This window comes from Doryrhamphus excisus, chromosome 7 (assembly GCF_030265055.1).
Source record: "Doryrhamphus excisus isolate RoL2022-K1 chromosome 7, RoL_Dexc_1.0, whole genome shotgun sequence".
Taxonomy (NCBI): Eukaryota; Metazoa; Chordata; class Actinopteri; order Syngnathiformes; family Syngnathidae; genus Doryrhamphus; species Doryrhamphus excisus.
The window spans coordinates 7,629,138-7,647,228 of record NC_080472.1 but is presented as its reverse complement, the minus strand read 5'-3'; the positions used below and the strand labels follow the sequence as shown (position 1 = coordinate 7,647,228).

Sequence of the window (18,091 nt, the reverse complement as noted above, 5' to 3'; positions counted from 1 at the left end):
CGTTGGATGGTTGGTCATTTTTTTTGTCGACTAACTCCTCCCCCAGTTATGAAAGGATGATCCATCGTCACGATGTTCAGCTCATTCACATGTACTGTCATTTCGTATTTTCTGTTTTCCCAAAAATGAATGGGCGACCCCGACTGCTGGAATTTTTTTGACCATTCCCGTGAAATTCTTCTTATTCAGGAGGGTGACATGGCTCAGTCTGCATTTTTACTTCCTGATATTTCAAATTCCGCCAAATCTATCAGGACTGTAAAATAAAATTCCCTCATTTCCCTCATTCCGCTTATCCAGGTCGCGGGAGCAGCACTCTCAGTAGGGAAGCCCAGACTTCCCGGTCCCCGGCCAGCTGTGAGACATAATCCCTCCAGCGGGGCCTTTTCCCGGCTGGGCATGCCCGGAACACCTTACCTGGGAGGCGTCCGGGAGGCATCCGGACTAGATGCCCGAGCCAGAGAAGCGGCTCTAGTCTGAGCCCCGGATGACTGAGCTCCTCACCCTATCTATCAGGGTGAGTCCAGCTACCCTACGGAGGACACTAATTTCAGCCGATTGTATCCGTGATGTCATTCTTTGAGACATGACCCAAAGGTCATGACCTTAGGTGAGGATGGGAACATAGATCCACATAGAACATAGATCCACCTTCCGGCTCAGCCCTCTTTTCACCATAACGGTCCGGTACAGCGACGGCATTACCGCAGAGGCTGCCTTGATGCATTGTCTGTCGGCCTCAAGCTTCCACCATCCCTCACTCGTGAACAAGACCTCGAGATACTTAAACTCCTCCACCTTGGGCAGGACCTCATTCCGGCCCTGAGGAAGCACTCCACCCTTTTCTGACTGAGAACCATGGCCTCTAATTTGGGGGTGCTTAGTCTCATCCGAGAATGCAAACTGTCCCAGTAAACGCTGAAGGTCGCAGCCCGAAGAGGCAATCAGGACCACATCATCTGCAAATAGTAGAGATGAGATCCTAAGGCCCCCGAAACAGAATCCCTCGATGCCTTGGCTGCATCTAGAAATTCTGTCCATGAAAATTGTGAACAGAATCGGTGACAAAGGGCAGCCTTGGGCGGAGGCCAACGTTCACCGGAAACAGGCTCGACTTACTACTGGCAGTGGGAAACAGACTCCTGCCCCGTTTGTATAAGGACCGGATGGCACGTAGTAGCGCGCCACCAATCCCGTACTCCTGGGCACTTCCAAAGGGCACCACCTGTTGCCAGGTTGGGCAAACTCCCATGCGCCCTCCAGCACCCTGCCAAGGGTGTAGAACTGGTCCAGTGTTCCGTGACTAGGACAAAAACCGCATTGAACCTCTTGAAGCAGGGGTTGGGCCAACAGGCGTACCCTCTCCAGCACCCTGGAATAGACTTCCTCAGGGAGGCTGAGAAGTGTGAACCCCCTTGTAGTTGAAACACACCCTCTGGTCACCCTTCTTAATAAGGGGGCCCACCGCCCCGGTCTGCCAATCCAAAGGTACTGTTCCCGACTTCCACACAATGTTGAAGAGACGTCAGCCAAGACAGTTCGTCAACATTCAGAGCCTTGAAGAATTCTGGGCGGAACTCGTCCACCCCCGAAGCTTTTCCACTGAGGGGCATTTTGACCACCCCAGATACCTCAGCCACGGTGATGGAACTGTCCGTGTATGTGTCCTCAGATCTGCTTCCTCTATGGAAGGTATGTCAGTGAGATTGAGAAGGGCCTCAAAGTATTCCTTCCACCGTCCGACTACATCCCCAGTCGAGGTCAGCAGGCCCCCGTCCCCGCTGCAAACACCGTGGACTGGGCACTACTTCCCTTTTCTGAGGTGCTGGACGGTTTGCCAGAACCTACAACAGAAAGTCATGCTCCATGGCCTCACTGAATTCCTCCCCCATCCGAGTTTTTGCCTCAACAACCACGGAAGCCGCGTGCCACTTGGCCTGACGGTACCTGCTTCAGGAGTCCTACAAGCCCCCTCATTTTCCATAATTCAATATTTTCCGTCATGTTTATCCCATTGGAAATGAATGACCAATTTCAATGTCTCCCCCTATTGGTGCAAATTAATTTTGCATTGAACAAGACATATAACATTATGCTTAGTCTGTCCACGGTGGGATGGCTCAGGTGGCAGAGTGGCTGTCTACCAACCTGATGGCTGCTGGTTCGATCACCACTAGGTTTCCTGTATTTCAACATTAATCCTACATTTCAGAATTCACTCACAGTTTCTTCAGGGGTCACCAAGGCACTGCCTGTAAGCACCAGGTCGCCCCCCCCCCCCCCCCCCCCCCCCCCCCACGACCACATGAGGGACAAGCCTGCTTTTCCTCAGGTTGTCGGTTAATAATGTGAGAACAAAGAAATTCATTCCGAAAGGCAAACGGTGAGCTGTGGATGCCGCTGGTAAAACAAGAACATCCGATGTGTTTGGGCTGAAATAAGCTATGAAAATAAATGTTCAAAAAATGAGAAGCTCTCAGCTATTTTCATTTTGCAAAAGTAGCTCTCATGTTGGAGAACGATGATCTATCTCCTCCGCTTCTTCTTATTCCGCCTCGTGTTTTGTCTGCCAGCTCCAATGTCAAAATGTTCAGGTCATTTAGGACACGCCGGTTATCTATCCGGGCTTTTCAAGGCATTCCCACATTTATTGTCATTTTACATTTTCTGTGTCAGTTTTCCCACTGACAATGAACAGCCAATCAGTGGAACATTCTGTTTATTCTGCAGGGTGAGCCATGTCACTCTGTGTTGGTCTTTCCCCAACTCCATGGTTGCTGGTTCGGTCCTTAGAATTACTCAGCTAACTTACATTTCAACATTTACGTTTTTTTACTTTCCAACATTTCAGATTCTGTGGTTGATACTCAGCTCATTCTGGACATTTTGTAAAAAAATATTTCTATATTTTCTGTGACAGCTGTCCCATTGAAAATGGAGAAATTTAAAGTTGCCCCCTATTGGTAGAAATTCCTTTTACATTTAACGTGACATGGAACATGATGCTTATTCGGTGAATGGGGGCATGGCTCAGGTCGCACTGAGGTCATCTTCCAACCTGATGGTTGCTGGTTCGATCTTCGACTGCAATCATTCGACTATCTTATGCAACTGTCAGTCTGCATTTGTACTTTCACACATTTCAAGTTGCACCATTTTTAGTCAGCTCATTCAGGACATATCGTCTATCTGCTGGGACTTTTATAAACATTCCCATATTTTCCAATAATTCATTATTTTCTGTTTTTCCCATTGAAAATGAATGGACAATTTCAATGCCTCCCCCTACTGGTATGTATTAAAATTACATTTACTAATTTACATTTGCTGCACGGTGATCGTGCGGTTACCGTGCAGACCTCACTGCTAGTAGACCAGGGTTCAATTCCACCCTCGGCCATCTCTGTGTGGAGTTTGCATGTTATCCGCGTGCATGCGTGGGTTTTTCTCCGGGTACTCCGGTTTCCTCCCACATTCCAAAAACATGCTAGGTTAATTGGCCGCTCCAAATTGTCCATAGGTATGAATATGAGTGTGAATGGTTGTTTGTCTATATGTGCCCTGTGATTGGCTGGCCACCAGTCCAGGGTGTACCCCGCCTCTCGCCCGAACACAGCTGGGATAGGCTCCAGCACCCCCGCCACCCTAGTGAGGATAAGCAGTAGAAAATGAATGAATGAATTTTACATTTAACATTACACGTGACACTGCTTATTATGTCCAGGTCATAAGTGGTATAAGTGGTCGTCTCCTAACATGATGGTTGCTGGTTCAATCCTCGGCCAGTCAATAGACTTATACTTACGGATATTTCCGTTAAGCTTCAGCATTGGCACACAATTTTTACTGGAACTTCTCCATCTTATTATACGAGACAATTGAACATGGCTGAACAATTATTTCATGCCAAAGCTTCATCAATATACGGGACAGCGACGGCTAATGTTGATAAAAGGTTGTGACGACACGACTTTAGCTCATGGCTTATTTGTTTCCTGCTAATTATGATATTGTTGATTTCACTTTAAACAACCACAAATTACAGCGCTTATTTCATTATATGGTAATTAAATCATGTGTTTGTCTTGTCATTGTTTGTTTTTATCATTTCGCAGCAGCAATAATATTCCAACGGGGGGAAAAAAACAGAATCGATAAAAAAAAAATGAAATATCTGCCTGAAACTAAATGGCAGTAAAAATCCATTCATTTGGGAATGGAAGATAAAAAGCTCATGCATAACTATAATACTTTAATGAAGGCTAGATGAGGAAAAAAACTCTAAGTAGGTTTAAATAAGAAAGCACGCCGTATCTCATCACCTGGACTCCCTTTTTCCCCACTTTTGGATTCAAGGATGTAATTTTAAACAGAGTGTTTGTCTTGTGTGTGCAATTACAACAACATACACCTTAAAATAACAGTACATGGACACACACACCACACACACACACACACCCGCAGTAACGTGTGGATGGTGGTGCCAGCCAGACATCTCCATGAATCTCGCGTACTATGAGCCAGCTGTAGCTGTCACATGACATCAGTCAGCTGCCGTCTGAATCCCTTCCTGATTGGCTGTTCTGTTCCTGCAGCGGCTGGCATCTACCATCCAAAGGCGGGTGAAATAAGTATTATTGTTGCCATTATTTCATCAGCAATTTCAAATAAATGATGTTTGTAATCATATTATCCAAAAATAACTGATATAACTTAATTATTTAATATTTCAACACTATGCTACTTTAGTCGAGGAATGTTGCTTTTTTCTTTTTAGTACAACTTTATTCGCTTCATATTGTGACTTTATGCTCCTAAAATTACAGCTGCTTTTTGGCATTTCTGCTGCAACTACTTCAAGTTTTTGGTTAGAAATTAGACTTTATTCCCATAATATTTTGGCTGTATTCCACTAACTTTTGTTTCTCATACTATTACAACTTTTAAAATAACTCTTGTTGGAGTCCACGTTTAGAATGTGCTGCGGGCGCCAAAGCCATCCCTTCTCTTTCTCCCGGACTTTCAAATGGGCCATTCCCGGACGCGCACGGCGTCCACGCCAAAGCCACAGTAATTAAGAGAGGAACTGTAGGCCCCCCCGACCCGCGACCCATTCATCCATGTGTTGACGTAAATGTCAAGCTTTAGCCCCCCCCCCCCCCCCCCACATGTCCATCACTCCAAAGCTGTCTAAATGTCATCTTCATGACTTGATGACTTACTTACACAATATTATACAATACCCTATATATATACAATATGAAATTATACAATATTACAACTTTTTACCTGATTTGGTTTTGTTGGTTTTCTCATAATATTATGGCTAACATGCTAATAAAGTCACACGATTTTTCCTCATAAGATACCATTTTACAAATTTATTCTTCCCAATTTTCTCATGAAATAATTACTTTTTCTGATGCTTTTTAAAATTTTCCAATTATTTCAACTTCTTCTTGTACGTATTTTTTTTAAATCAAAATAAAAACTTTATTCCCATTTTTCTGGCATCATTGGGAAGATTTTTTTTTTTTTTTGTACAAGTGAAAGCATGTATTATGTGTTCTCACTGGTCCACCTCACATAGATCATTCATTCATTCATTCATTCTGAATGTTTCTCACAAAAGACAACAAAAAATATGTTTTATTTATTTAATATTCAAGTTCTATGCGACTAAAAATAATAATTTCCTCAGTTTAAGACTTTTTTTTCCCCATTAGAAAAGATTTTTCTCTTGATATTTTGACTTTTATTCTTGTGAAATTCTTATTATTTTATTTCAACTTTGTTATTATAATTATAAGTAAAATTATTATATTAATTATATAATTCTACATTTACCCAACCTAATTTTCCAAAAATGACAACTTCTGTTTGTTTTACTTGTCCTAAATTATACATATTATATTTATACAATATTAATATATTATGATATATTATATTAATTAGATAATATTTCATGTCATATTATTTCAACGCTATGCTACCAAAATGACATTTTTTTGTTCAACAGAAACTTCTTTATTGATAGAATAGTTCTTTTTCTTCATAATTTGACTCATAAAATGACTCATAAAATGTTTTTTTTCCATTCTTGGTTGATTTTCTCATATGAAACATTTTTTTTAATATTTGAACTAATATTCAAAGCATTTCTAACTTTTTCTTGTAAATTGTTTTGACTTTTTCACCAACATATTTTTCCTTGAAAATTTGCAACTAAAACGACATTGTTTTTCCTCCGAATAAAATGAGAGCGTGCAAACGTGCACGAGCGTGCATGAGCGTGCAGCGAGGGTGAAAGGGAACAGCGTCAAGGCTTCACACAATGTTTTCTTTGTCTGGGACCGCACAGGTCAAACAAAAAACAAAAGAGCAGTAATTTTAGCATTGACTGTAATGTTAGTATTTTGGTAGTACAAGCGCATCAATGTAAATATAGATGTACTCCATCTGGATGTAAAGTTTATAGTATTCATGCAGTGCAGCCAAGTAGCCTACCTTCATCCCTGGGTCTGTTCATTGTCGATTCGTCCTGTTTTTTAGTGAGTGGACCTAAGAACGAGAAGCAGAAAGACGAGAAAATGAAAACCAGAAGCTGGCAGCAGCAGAAGAAAGCCAAGGCAAGACAAGGAGAAAGAATAAAAGACCTGTGACGTAGTGTTTGTCAGTGAGGATACACTTGTTAGAAGGATTACACACTCCTTTCTTTCTCAAAGGATCACCCCAAAGTCAACTGTTTCAACTGCTTAGTATCTTGTCACGGACTGCCTGGTGAATGACCCCGAGGGCTGCGGCTCCTCCATCCTCCTCCTAATCGCTCCTGACACTGTGCTGCTTTGTCAAGAAAAATGAGAAGAATCAAGTCATCACTCTTTTTTTTTTTTTTTAGGCCGACCGCCATTTCCGTCCGTGACTGTGACAAGCCCGCAAAAACGCGAGCGGCGCGGCGGAATATAGACGCTCCTACGTCTTTTTATCTGACCTAAAATCCTTTTCACAACGCAAGGGCAAACACAGGACGTGCCAGCAGAGACGCAGCGTGAATAAAAGTCAAATAAAAAGCAAATAATGGAATGGATTGAGTAAGGACCTCAAACAATGCACAACGATGAGCCAATTCAAGAAACAATACAAGCAGTTGATGTTTGCTAAATACAAGGATGAAGAGTCTTGAACCAGTCATGATGTGCTATATATATCACTATATTGACACTTACTATGGTACCCATTATGGCATTGGATGCTCATATCACCTCCTACTTCGGTACGAGGTACATTATTAAAAACCAAAAAACAAACTGCATGATGGAAAGCAGGAAGTGAACAAATGTAACAGTTACTGATTGTAAAAGTACCAGATGGAGGGGTAGGATTTAATAAGCTTTGCTTCTTCCTACTCCTTTTGGACATGTGGAACTGTGAACTGATTATGGGATGCACTCAATTGTAATCTGATGCATGTTCAAATGAAATAAAACCATTACCATTACCATTACCAAATAAGATCAGGTTGGACCATTTGGAAAAGAAATGACTTGACGCAGACGCTTTTTCATCCGTTCCAACTGTACCAACGTAAACAACTTAGGGCTCTACATTAAAAACAAAAATGACTTGCCCATGGGGAATCCTTAAGGTGAGAACTACTTGCCCGAACATGCCCGAATATGCTGATAATTCATCAGATAATAGTACTGATGCATTGTATTTGGAGGAATGTCTGAAACGTATGTTAACATGGCATGCCATACTACCTTACACATCGTAGTCGTAGTAAGCAGTGATATTTATACGTTGTGCACCACAATGAAACATTATTGAACAGACACATTTGTGTAGTAGTAAAGTGTTTTGAATCCAGAAAAAATGCTCAATAATGCTCAACAATAATAATTTGTGAAGCAAAAGTGAGAAAAATACACAGAGAAATGGAAGCGCTAGATTTTGTAGCTTGTGCAAAATCAGCACTTGGTATTGGATCTAATGGGTGGTGTTTCATTGTGACCACTTCAAATTGTCACAGCAATGTGATTCACTCACCTGTGCCATCATTTGATTTGCTGCCGCTAATAAAATACTTGTTTAGGAGGCACTGGTTCATCACTTTTTGCTGTTTTCCTTCACAAGTTGTTGAAGAATTAGACCATGTTGGCAGGGACGCCATGATAGATGTTTTCCTAGTCAAACCATCGCTGATTGGTTGATCGCGAACAAGAACGGGTGTGGGTAAAACGCGGACTGTGGACTATGGACCCCGGTCTAAATAAACGATTCTGATTGGTCCATTTCAAGATTTGCAAGGATTGGTTTGCAAATTACCACCGGAATTACGCAGTCCGTGTTTTACCAACACCCAACAAGAACCGCTTTTAAAAAAACTCTTGGCAGTATGGCATGCCAAAGTGTACTTGCCCGACGGGAATATTGCTGATTGGATTTACTTGCCCCAATTTTTTTTAACTTGCCCCGGGCCATCAGTACATCGTTATTGTCGAGCCCTGCAACTCAAACTAGGATTGTTTGACATCACAACAACAATTTAACCTTCTGCACGCTACACTCCTCCATGCGCTGTCACTTCCTCTTTCCGCTCACTTGAGCCCTGCCGAGCGCTTATCAAACACCCTTCTGCCACCTTGTGGACGTTTTTATAGCGTAAAAGTGCTCTGGAGTCAAACGCGTTAGTGGAGAGTTGAGTCATCGCCTATTTTATACGTGTAAATACATTGTTGGGATTGGTGGTTTGGGTTTTATAAAAAGGTACAAAGCCGTCTTAGGTAGTGAATGAGTTAATGGTCCCATATCCGATGAAGGACACGAAGTAAAATGTCTGCTGTTTTTATCTGAAAAAGTGAGGAGGATTGTGGCGCTTGGAGTGTCTTTCTTCCTTCCCTCATTAAAATGGTATGCCATCCTAAGCATTATATTTGGCTTGCTGCAGATTGTAAAGTCCCCCCACCCCCATCCACCGCCACCCCCCCGCTCGGTGCCGTGTGATCCCTGCATAAGGGAAAATTCCACGGCCTGAAACCGAGACGCTGAGGTTCACCTGAGGACGCTATGAAAGTCTGCAGGACGCGTGAGACACCGACAACGCCGACATACGCTTACGCTCATGTCATGTGACCGTGCGCCGCATGCCATTTAGTTTCAGGTGCCTTGAGATATTTACACGGCCCGTGACAGGACGGCCGCCACCAAGGTCAAAGAGGAGCCCCGCATTAAGCTTTAATGGTAAAGGCCGTTAAACGCTCCATAGGGCCAGCCAATAACACACCTTTATCAGCAACACCTTAGCCTGTCAACCCCAGGAAGTTTCCCTGATAAGGATGCCATTAATTTGCCTATTCCCGCTCCCTGCTGTCTGCTGTTGTTCCCAAGTCGCTATCTGCAGCAGTCAAGTCTTCAAGGAAGCCATTAAAACACTCCAGTCCCCGAGCCCACACTCATTAAATCCACACATGCTGCACAAAGCATGTTTACACGCGCCGTAACATCTGTTGCTGCGCTGCTCCCGCCTCCTCGCTACACAAAACTCACTTTTTGTGATGCTCGTCATCCTGGTCACCCGGAATAGTCGGGGAGATAAACAATGAAGTGGTCATTTTGGGAAAAATTGGTTGGGGAAAAAGAAAGAACTGATGTGGTATTTTGGCCTTTGGCCAAGTTTTGGTTTTCTTCCCATGATGTTACCGCTTTAAATAAACCACAATACTCATTTCATTTCAAATTTTTTCTCAGAATATTTTAATTTTATTCTTGTACAATTACTACTCATTTTCCCCAAAATGACAGCTTTATTTTTCTTTTGTTTAATTCTCATTATATTGTGACCAAAAATTACATTTTTCATTAACATTTCAAGTCTCTGCTCCTAAAATGACTTTTTAAAAAACTTTTTTTCTCTTAATATTTGGACATTATTATCAGAAATAATAATACATAATAATATATATTTTTTTCATTTCTGCTGGTGCTTTTTTTTTTTAATTAAAATTATTTTCTTTATTCAACTTTCAATGTTCTTCTTTCAATTCTGATTTTCTAAATAATAATGAATTCATGTAATATATAATTCCATTCTCCTCCGCTTATCCGGGTCGGGGGGGGCAGCAGTCTAAGTAGGGAAGCCCAGACTTCCCGGTCCCCGGCCACCTCCTCCAGCTCCACTAGGAGGACACCAAGGCGTTCCCAAGCCAGCTGTGAGACATAATCCCTCCAGCGTGTCCTCGGTCTGCCCCGGGACCTTTTCTAAGCTGGGCATGCCCTGAACACATCACCAGGAGGGCGTCCGCGGGAGGCACACAGACTAGATGCCGAGCCACCTCAACTGGCTCCTCTCCCTATCGCTTTCGGTAAGTCCAGCTACCCTACGGAGGAAACTAATTTCTTGTATCCGCAATCTCGTTCTTTCGGTCACAACCTAACGCCCAGGACCATAGGTGGGGTTGGGAACATAGATCCACATAGAACATAGATCCACATAGAACATAGATCCACATAGAACATAGATGCACATAGAACATAGATCCACATAGAACATAGATCCACATAGAACATAGATCCACATAGAACATAGATCCACATAGAACATAGATCCACATAGAACATAGATGCACATAGAACATAGATCCACATAGAACATAGATCCACCTTCCAGCTAAGCTCTCTTTTCACCACGACGGTCCGGTACAGCGACTGCATTACTTCAGACGCGGCGCCGATCCGCCTATCAACATCACAATCCCACCTTCACTCACTTGTGAACAAGTGGGGCAGGACCTCATTCCGACCCGGAGCATCCCACGATTTTTCCGAGAACCATGGCCTCTGATTGGGGGTGCTGAGTCCCAGAAGCCTCACACTCAGATGCAAACCGTCCCAGTAAACAATGAAGGTCGCAGCCCGAAGAGGCCACCTGGACCACATCGTCCACAAGATCCTAAGGCCCCGAACCGGACACATGGATAGAATTTCTGTCCATGAAAATGATGAACAGAAGGAGGCCAACGTTCACCGGAAGCTGGCTGGACTAACTGCTGGCAATGCCGACCAAGACCCTGACCCGATTGTACGAGGACCGACTGGCACAAAGTAGCCAGCCACCAATCCCGTACTCCCGGGGCGCCCCCCAAAGGACACCACGAGGGACACGGTCCAATTCCTTTTCCAAGTCTACAAAGCACATGTAGAGCGGTTGTTCAAACTCCCATGCACTCTACAGCAACCTCACGAAGGTGGAGAGCTGGTCCAGTACTCCGAGACCAGGACCACTTGTAGCAGAGGTTGGACTAAGGGTGGTACCCTTCTCTCCAGCACCCTGGAATAGACCTTCCCAGGTAGGCTGAGGAGTGTGAGCCATAATATACAATATTATTCACCTAACATTATTATTATTTTTGTTTACGTGTTCAATCCTAATATCGTGACGTTTTATTCTAAAAATTACATATTTTTCTCTGAATATTTTGCCTTTATTCTTATCATGGCTGTTTTCCCGCCTTTCGGATGCGTGCTGTACAAAGCGTGCTTACATGGTTCTTAATATTTGCTCTTGTACAGTCGGTCCAAAAAAACAAAAGAATAAAGAAACACTTGAGTTTTTGTTATGTAATTTTCAGTAAGATGTTAAGGAAAAGAGAACAAGAAGATATTTCCCGCTGATGAAAAGCACTGCAACCGTTGCAATGCAGCATTTCCATCCCATATGTCTCTATGAGTCCAACTTCCTGACATAAAATGTTTATCTTCCTTCTAAATGGATAAAAGATCAATGCTGAATGGATTTCCTGCATCCCCCCCCAAACCACCACCGAGGCGCTTGATCCAGATAGTGCTTTGTGCGTTGGAGGGGGGGGGCACAGCTGGTCCCGGGCTAGGCTTCTCCTCACCGAGAGGAGCCAGGTAGGCAGACCGGTAATGGATGGAAAGGCACATTAGTCCTCCATCTTGTCAGCAATTTTCCACTACTTAGCGCCACTCTAAAACCACACCTCTCGTCTTAATGGCAGCGACTCTGCTTTCATTCATTTTCTAATGCCTTATAAAGAGCTCCATTGGATGTGAGCAGAGGACCCACTCAAACACGGCGCGGAAGGCATCGTCGCGTCGCTCCGAGAGGAGGGGCCAAGTCGTCTGCCGATAAAAGGATGTGGGATTTCAAAGTTTTCAAATTCATTAATCCGATTAATCAGACATTTACATTTCTCATTTTTAATTTTATTTATTATGTATTGTGTAAAACTAAGACAGGACCAACATCAAATCAAAAGAGAACCACCTTCCACCAGTACCAGCCTGGACTTGGTTTTTCACCAAACAGGTTAGCACGTTAGCTCTCAGTAACGTCATTGAATCTTACCTTTATGCATTCCCACACAGTATCAGCATTTGGTAGCAAAGATGTGAAAGAAAAAGGGGGGAAATATTGTATAGTAGTCTATCCGTGCACCGTGGGAGAAAGTTACATGGTGTGTTCAAATGCTGTCGAATAAAGTGGGAGGATTGTGATTGATATCGAAATCACTCATGGATGTTTGGTATCGGAATCTGAGTGTTCCTAGTAGTTCACATGACTTCTTATGGGAAAATGGAATTCCGTTATTGTCTGTTTTTTGCTTCCAAGTTAGGTTGTGGTAGTCCATATGGGATGGGTTTTCCTGGGATTTTTCTTTTCATGAAAAATCATTAAAAAAATCTAAATTCAAAAACCTGTTGAGGTCAACCAGACAACTTTTTGGTCCCTAGAGGGCTAAAAAGTCTACTCAAGAAAACTGCTACAAAAACACAACATATTAAAATTTTTGTCTACATTTTTTTGCCTAAATCTCTCAGAACAAAACAGCAAACATGTGAATATAATTCTAATTTTAACCCTTTAAATGCCCATTTCATAAAATGATGTCACTGTTTTTGCTTAGAAAAATACAAAGAAAAGGAGTTAATTTCCATATAACAAATTTTAGACAACTTCACTGTATACAAGGTGAGTAATACAATTCATTTTGATGCTTTGTTGTTGTTTTTTTTTTTACAGGGTCAGATTCCAAATTTCCCACCTTTTTGGGTTCCGAGAGGACAAAAAAAAAACAACAGATGAATCTTTTTTTCTGCTTTTTGACTTTTTTTTGTCCATCCGGGGACTCGAAAGGGTGGGTGGGGAATTAAAGGGAGCGTTGAACATGTGATGCACACTTTGTCAGAAAAGCTACATTCCGCATCAATTGAGAAATGGCGATTTTATCCTTAAAATGGAAAGGACTTTCTGTTGAGAAAAACAGGAGTGCGGTATGACCGTTTGACTCCCTCAGCACTAAGACACGACCAGAATACCGAGCAGAGAGATAACCCACCAGCATTAAAAAAAGCATCAAGACGTAAAGATGTGCTCAAGGGAATATTTTTTTGCATGAAATGAAAGAAAAGTGTTCTTTTGAGAGGAGGCCATCGGTTAGTGAACACAAACTGAACGCATGAAAGGACGATAAGAACAAACATACTTTTTTGGGTCATAAGCATACCCTCTCGGCCCCCGAAGGAAGGCCTGCTGGTAGGCCGACACGTGTCACATGATGCAGTGGCCAGTGGTCACCCTACGTAGCGGCGTTTAGCCGGGCTTTTTCCCCGGCGTGGTTTGACCCAATGTAGCTCCATCTCTCATTCGGCGGCGTTTCTGTGCGCTTGAGTGCGCTAGTGGCCGCAGTGCAAGCTGTCTCCTGTCTCTCTCCATTTCCTCAGCGCGCTAAATGGGATGAAGCTGCGGTATGTCATGTCTGCGGAGGCCTGTCTGCTTGACAAGGTGTCTGACACAGCAAGCCTTGCATCCAGCTGTTCCTCACGCATGCAGCCCTGCAAAGTCCTCCTGCTCGACGCTTCTTCTACCCCTCCCGCCTCTTGAAATATGCTTTTTAATAAAGAGCACAGCACTGCAAACGACTGCTGTAGCGGCAATAAAAATGAAGGATCTCGGGTCTTCTGGTTGGAAGGTGGCGCTGCCTGGTTGTGCAGGACCAACATCGTCCCGATGCTCCGTCCTGACCAGCACAATTTGGTTCAGGGGTTCTGTTGATGCTTTGCCAGAATAAAAAAAATGGAATTTGTCTCTTTGGATCGCTTTGCTCGGATGAAACCAAGCTTGGCTAGCACCAGCATGACGGGAAGAGAAACGTAAGCAGGGGCGTCACAGTCGATGACAAGACTGCTTCAACCGGAGTCGGGCGAACATCAGGTCCATCGAAAGAGTTGCCTTACTTCATCGAGTTTAAATAAGTTGGCATCAGTCCGCTGACCGCATGAATGAATCTTGCGTTTTGACTGAAACTACATTCCTAAAGTTAACTGAGTATACTTGCTTCAGCGATGCATTCAAGGGAAAATGTGCTGCATTTGTATATTTTGGAGCTGGAGAAGGAACCGGCAGACGTGGAGGAGCCGCAAATGGACATGCACGGCATAATTATCTTTGCGTATGATTCCAACGCAATCAAACACACAATTTCTCTGCTCTCCTGAAGACTTGATGCCCTCTTCGGGGCAATCTTCTCAAATATACACATTCTTCTTCATCTTCTTCTAATGAATTTCCGGCCAGCTGCTCTCCTGCTCTGATGTCCCACTTCAGTTATAACAGCCTGTCATAAAAGATTAGGACTGTGACCAATTATAATCAGGAACATCAGAGCGGCGAGGTCCGCCCCCTTACTGCTAAGAAGAGCAAAAATCCCAGCAAGAGAACCAGGTCGAAGTTTCTCGAGTGTCCAGGTGTTCTTCTGGATGAAAACCCCATGATATGATAAGTTCCTCTGTGCATTTTAACACAAATATGACACTGCATCTTCACACGTGGATGCCATCTCTGCGTGTGGTTATTGGCGGCTCAAAGCAGCCAAAGGCCTGGCGGGGAAGGGCATCGGCTTCATTTGCATTCAGAACAGTGAGCCATTCTACCGCCATCTGCATAAAGATGGAGGAGAGACGTGGGGTTGCTTCCAGATCAGGACGACGGGGGTGAACAGATGCGGAAAGAAAAGAGAGTTATTTAGTGCAAAGACTGTGTGAGCATCTCGGGCCGTGAAATAGCTGATGGGTGGACGGACGGCTGCATGCGGCATCGCTCTCTGGGAATGAAACACGTCAGAACTCCAGCCATGCCGCCCAGATGCAGCGCAGATGAAGACCACTTTTTTGTCTCTTTTCTGATATATTGAAGACGAAATCACAAACCACATGGATTTGGTCCATCTAGGGGTAGGCAACCCGCGGCTACGGAGCCGCATGTGACTCTTCAGCTTCCTTGTTGTGGCTCATTTTTGTCATGACATAAAATTAATGTTATTTATTAATGTAATTATTCATTCATCCACTTTTTACCGCTTATCCTCACGAGGGTCGCGGGGGTGCTGGAGCCTATCCCAGCTGGGTACACCCTGGACTCGTGGCCAGCCAATCACAGGGCACATATAGACAAGCAACCATTCACACTCACATTCATACCTATGGACAATTTGGAGTGGCCAATTAACCTAGCTTGTTTTTGGAATGTGGGAGGAAACCGGAGTACCCGGATGCACCGGGATAACATGCAAACTCCACACCAAGATGGCCGAGAGCGGGATTGAACTTGTGTCTCCTAGCTGCGTGCTAACCACTCGACCGCTGCACAGTCCAATGTAATTATTATCTACATATATATTATTTCCTTTGGTTTATTTTATATCTTGGTGTCAAATTTTGCAGACTGGGAGAAGGCATTGGAGAAAAAATGTTCTTGGAGGAAACCATGGTGTGGGATCCCGGACCACCTAAATCAGGCGGTTCCCTCCCAGGATGGCGGCCGCGCCAGTTGGACGCCGCCAGGTTGGCCGTTTGTCACCGACTCTGTTCATCACTTTGATGGACAGATTTCCCAGGTGCAGCCAGGCCATTGAGGGAGCGCTTTGGTGGCTGCAGGCCTGTGTTGGGATAAACGGAAGAAGATGGAGGGCTTCCATGTTGTTTTGGCTCGCTTTCAGAGAGCGAGGCGCTTGTTTCGACACTGACTTCCGAATGTCTGTATTTTACTTCATTGAGCCATTTAAGCTTACAAATGGTCAATTTGGCCAAAATGGGGTAAAATGTTGCTAAATATGAATATGGATGACTTATAACAGGCTGTAGTCAACTGCCAAACCACAGTATGATTTTTTAAGATTTTTTTTGCCATTTGCTGGTTGTCCCTCAGATTGTTACCTCATCAAAAAGCGGGTGGGGGGGATCTACAGCATAACTTTGCTTCCAAACACAATGAAGCAACAGTATAATCCACATAATTGATGAAACAAAACGATGAAATTATTTAAAATGATGACTTCCCCGACAGTATAGCTTCCTTTGGATCCCTGGATATTGCCCAATTGTACCTAATGTTGTGTCCAGGTGAGCGTACATCTCGCCACGTTGTATCTAAGCGTACTCGGGGCCAAATCCCGCTGTTCAACCTGTTCGCTTTCCCTGAATATAATAAATAAATCCTTAAACAGGCTGGCATATGGCTCCACGTAATTAATGACCAACTGTTCCATGCCATCATCAGTTGCACCTCCAGTGAGAGGCGTGTGATGAGGTTTCCAAGCAGTTCCAGGCGGCGTCATGTGTCGGCGTCACCCATGCATGAAAGGCTTGGAAACAAATGGGCAGAGATAGAGACGCGTCTGCCACAAGCGCAGAGGAAACAAATGGGGGGATCGTGACAACGCTTACAAACAGAGAAAAGGAAACATGTTTGAATTATTTTTCTCCAAGCTCCATTTCACTGTCGCACACAAGATAAAAGGCATCCTGGGGGACAGCATCAGCCTTGTAAGCGCTGACCCCTGACTATAAGTGACAGATTCTGACAAGCAGAAGGGCTTCATGTAAAACTCTGTCACTCATTTGTACACCTTTCTCCTGGGAATAGCACCGCACATCCGCATCATCCTTCATCGCTATTAGCCGGAAACACAACACATGCATCAAACCACATGTGCTCCGTTTTTGTGTGGTGGGAATCGATTGTGTCCAACAATTGTGTCCGACCACTGCAGAATGAAAAATGAAACAACGGAAGGGCCACATGTTACATTTTGGAAAGAAACGCATTTAGGTTATACTTTGTACTCGTGGGCTCAAAACTGCGTCGAGGGGTCGTCCATATGTATATAGGTGGTCATCAAACAGAACGACAAACTTATTCACAGTGCAACAACATTACACACAAGTTCATGCTAAAGAGAACAGCTAACTTACAACTGTTATTTATAAGTGCCCGCAAGGCATGCTGGGCAGTCCAGTGGCATCAATAATGTGAGCTGTGGTCATCAAGAGTATTGTAACATCCCTCCTTGTTCACTTTTTCGACTTCCTAACATATTTTGCACCCAAGCAAAAATGCTGGGAGAGAGAGTACCACGAGGTACCCAGCATGCCTTGCAGCAGGAATATCTGGGTGTCATATTGGCATGGTATTTTGCATAGATATGTATTTGTGTGCCCACATGGTGCAGTAGGTAGGTTATGTGTGTGTTGACGTCTTGTGTTGTTTGGTTCATTCATTCATTCATTCATTTTCTACCGCTTTAACTCACGAGGGTTGTGGGGGTGCTGGAGCCTATCCCAGCAGTCTTTGGGTGAGAGGCGGGGTACACCCTGGACTGGTGGCCAGCCAATCACAGGGCACATATAGACAAACAACCATTCACACTCACATTCATACCTATGGACAATTTGGAGTGGCCAATTAACCTAGCATGTTTTTGGAATGTGGGAGGAAACCGGAGTACCCGGAGAAAACCCACGCATGCATGGGGAGAACATGCAAACTCCACACAGAGATGGCCGAGGGTGGAATTGAACCCTAGTCTCCTAGCTGTGACGTCTGTGTGCTAACCACTCAATCACCATGCAGCCTGTGTTTTTTGGTTGAAGGTTTAAAAAAAAGGAATTGAGAAACGGCCGGTGGACCACGTTAAAGCTTGACGCATCCGTGAGGTCTCCACGGATGGACGGTCCTGCACGGAAAAACATGGCGGGTGTGCAAGCCCCACTGGCGTTGTAGATTTGAACA

General features: G+C 43.9%; 1 protein-coding gene across 1 annotated transcript in view; it reads right to left on the bottom strand.

Moving 5' to 3' along the window:
* Positions 1 to 18,091, bottom strand: part of LOC131131892 (neuroligin-2-like) — an 86,497-nt gene that overhangs the window by 34,873 nt on the left and 33,533 nt on the right. Inside the window, exon 3 of the mRNA XM_058076905.1 lies at positions 6,508 to 6,561. Coding sequence (XP_057932888.1) covers positions 6,508 to 6,561 — 54 coding nt within the window. The remainder of the gene's footprint in view (positions 1 to 6,507; positions 6,562 to 18,091) is intronic.